Genomic DNA, 2,122 nt, shown 5'->3' with positions numbered 1-2,122 from the left:
ACCAAAAAAAAAAAAAAAAAAAAAAACAATTCTTCTCTCTTTTGTTCTCTTAGCTATCAATACAACTTTTGCTTATCGACAAGAAAAATGCACCAAAAAAATACAAAATAAAAGGCTAAAATGTGTTTGAAGATAGAAAATTGAACTCCATAACAAATTATAAATGAAACTGACCTCCAAAGGAAGTGTAGCTATTAACGGAGCACATGCCTCAGGTGTAAGAGGTTTTTCAGTTGGTAAGAAAATCGTCTTGACCTGTGTGAAAACAAAACAAATAAAATTTGCCACCCGAATCTGAGATGAGCAAACATAATTGCAGTACCGAGAAGAAGTTAGTGAAAATCCAATGCCTACCTTATCCCAGTTCTCTTCAATTTCAATACCCCCACACTCTGAAAAACTTATTGTGCAGCCAAGCCTTTCAGAGACAATAGATAGGTAATACTCTTGATCATGGGGAACAAATGGCTCAACAATGAATGTCGTAATTGGAGCCTTGCAACCACCCATCTCAACCTATCATGAAAAGACACTCAGTTCATACCAAACAGAGATAGATAGAATTCAAAAGATCATGAAGGTGCGAAAGAATAATCACCTGCACACCAAGGCGTGTCTTCACAAACTCAGCAACTTGAGCTAGATCCAAATTCAAAGCTACCAAACCACTCTTTCCACGTTTCCCAAATAACATATCCGGTTTCACTACCAACCGGGTGGATGACAGCCATGGTTCATTATTCGTCAGCTCAGCGAAGTCGGTCGACTGATTTACCTGTGGCTCAACAAATTCCATTAGATATGTATAATATAATGACAATAAGTGAAACAAAATGATTGACTAATCAAACTCTCTGGTTGATTGATTCACACAGTCAAACAAAATGCGCTTCTTAAAAAGATAAGAGTCCCATAACTTCATTTCAAACATCTAAATTTCAATTTCATTTCTGAACTGGAGAATGCTTCCAAATCCAACCGGTTACTGTTTCCGATGAAAACAAAATCGAAACCTAAACCTCGGCATAAACAAATCCCAATCTAGAACTGAGATCCCATCCGACAACATAAAACCAATCCAAACTAGAAAGCAAACTCATAAAAATCTAGATCGACAAACCGACAGAGCCATCAACACAAGATTGCGCCAATTTGATAGATTTTCAGCACAAATTCCCGCATACGACGATGAAAACCAAAGACAAATCAGATAGTTTACATAAGAACACGAGAACATATGTATTATGTATATTAACCTGAGCAGAGCAGATCTGGAGGTCGATATTAACGAGGCGTTTGAGATGCTCCTTGAGAAGCCTCTTAGAGTCGTACTCTCGAATCTTCTTCCTAGCCATTACCCGCTTCCTCTTGTTCTTCCGATTGCAAAAATGTGGAATGAAGAAGGCCTTAGGCGGAGAGTTTCAACGCTGGGTTAGGTGAGTCGGTGGCTCAATTAAGAACAAAGGTTAACTTCTAACACAAACATTCACAGTAACTGAAAGAATAGCGCGCCATGATGAACTAAACGACGTCGGGATGGACTCTTTCAACGGTCAACGGATAAAACGACTTTTTTTTTTTTTTAATTAATAATAATTATATGCTTTCACTATATATTATTCTCTATCTTTTTTCCTAATTCTTCAATCTATTCCTCGCTATTGCTTATTCTCGTGTTTAGCTACGATACTCGTGAAGTTGATTACGAGATCTCAGTTGACTATGCTCGTAAGGTCAATAGACTATCACTGTATTGTCTTTTTGACAATCTAATAATTTTTATGATTTTTTGTTCGATAGCAAGATAAGGTTCTTTGAGCACTTTAAATAGTACCACGATAAGGTCTTCTGAAAGCTCACGATGTTTCTTTCCCTATCCCACGAAGTTTAGGTTCTTGTGTTACCTCTTTGCACTCTCCATGTAACGACCCAGATCCACCGCTAGTAGATATTGTCCTCTTGGAGCTCCCCCTCAAGGCTTTAAAACACGCAAGGGAAGGTTTCCACACCCGTGTAAATGGTGGTTTGTTCTCTTCCCCAACCAATGTGGGACATCACAATCCACCCCCCTTCGAGACCCAACGTCCTCACTAGCACTTTTTCCTTCCTCCAATCGATGTGG

The 2,122-nt window shown here is 38.6% G+C and overlaps 1 protein-coding gene across 1 annotated transcript in view; it reads right to left on the bottom strand.

Annotated features, from left to right (window-relative positions):
- LOC111462084 (ATP-citrate synthase alpha chain protein 2) overlaps nt 1–1,478 on the bottom strand; it is a 6,510-nt gene extending 5,032 nt beyond the window's left edge. The window contains exons 1-4 of the mRNA XM_023105768.1: nt 1,257–1,478; nt 599–775; nt 355–516; nt 175–255 (exon numbers count right to left, since the gene is read on the bottom strand). Of these exons, the coding sequence (XP_022961536.1) occupies nt 175–255; nt 355–516; nt 599–775; nt 1,257–1,355 (519 nt within the window). The 5' untranslated portion in view covers nt 1,356–1,478. The remainder of the gene's footprint in view (nt 1–174; nt 256–354; nt 517–598; nt 776–1,256) is intronic.
- Between the last annotated feature and the right edge of the window lie 644 nt (nt 1,479–2,122).

Source organism: Cucurbita moschata, unplaced genomic scaffold (genome assembly GCF_002738365.1).
Source record: "Cucurbita moschata cultivar Rifu unplaced genomic scaffold, Cmos_1.0 Cmo_Scf00026, whole genome shotgun sequence".
NCBI lineage: Eukaryota > Viridiplantae > Streptophyta > Magnoliopsida > Cucurbitales > Cucurbitaceae > Cucurbita > Cucurbita moschata.
Note: the sequence above shows the minus strand (reverse complement) of the source record. Positions and strands in the feature narration are given on the sequence as shown.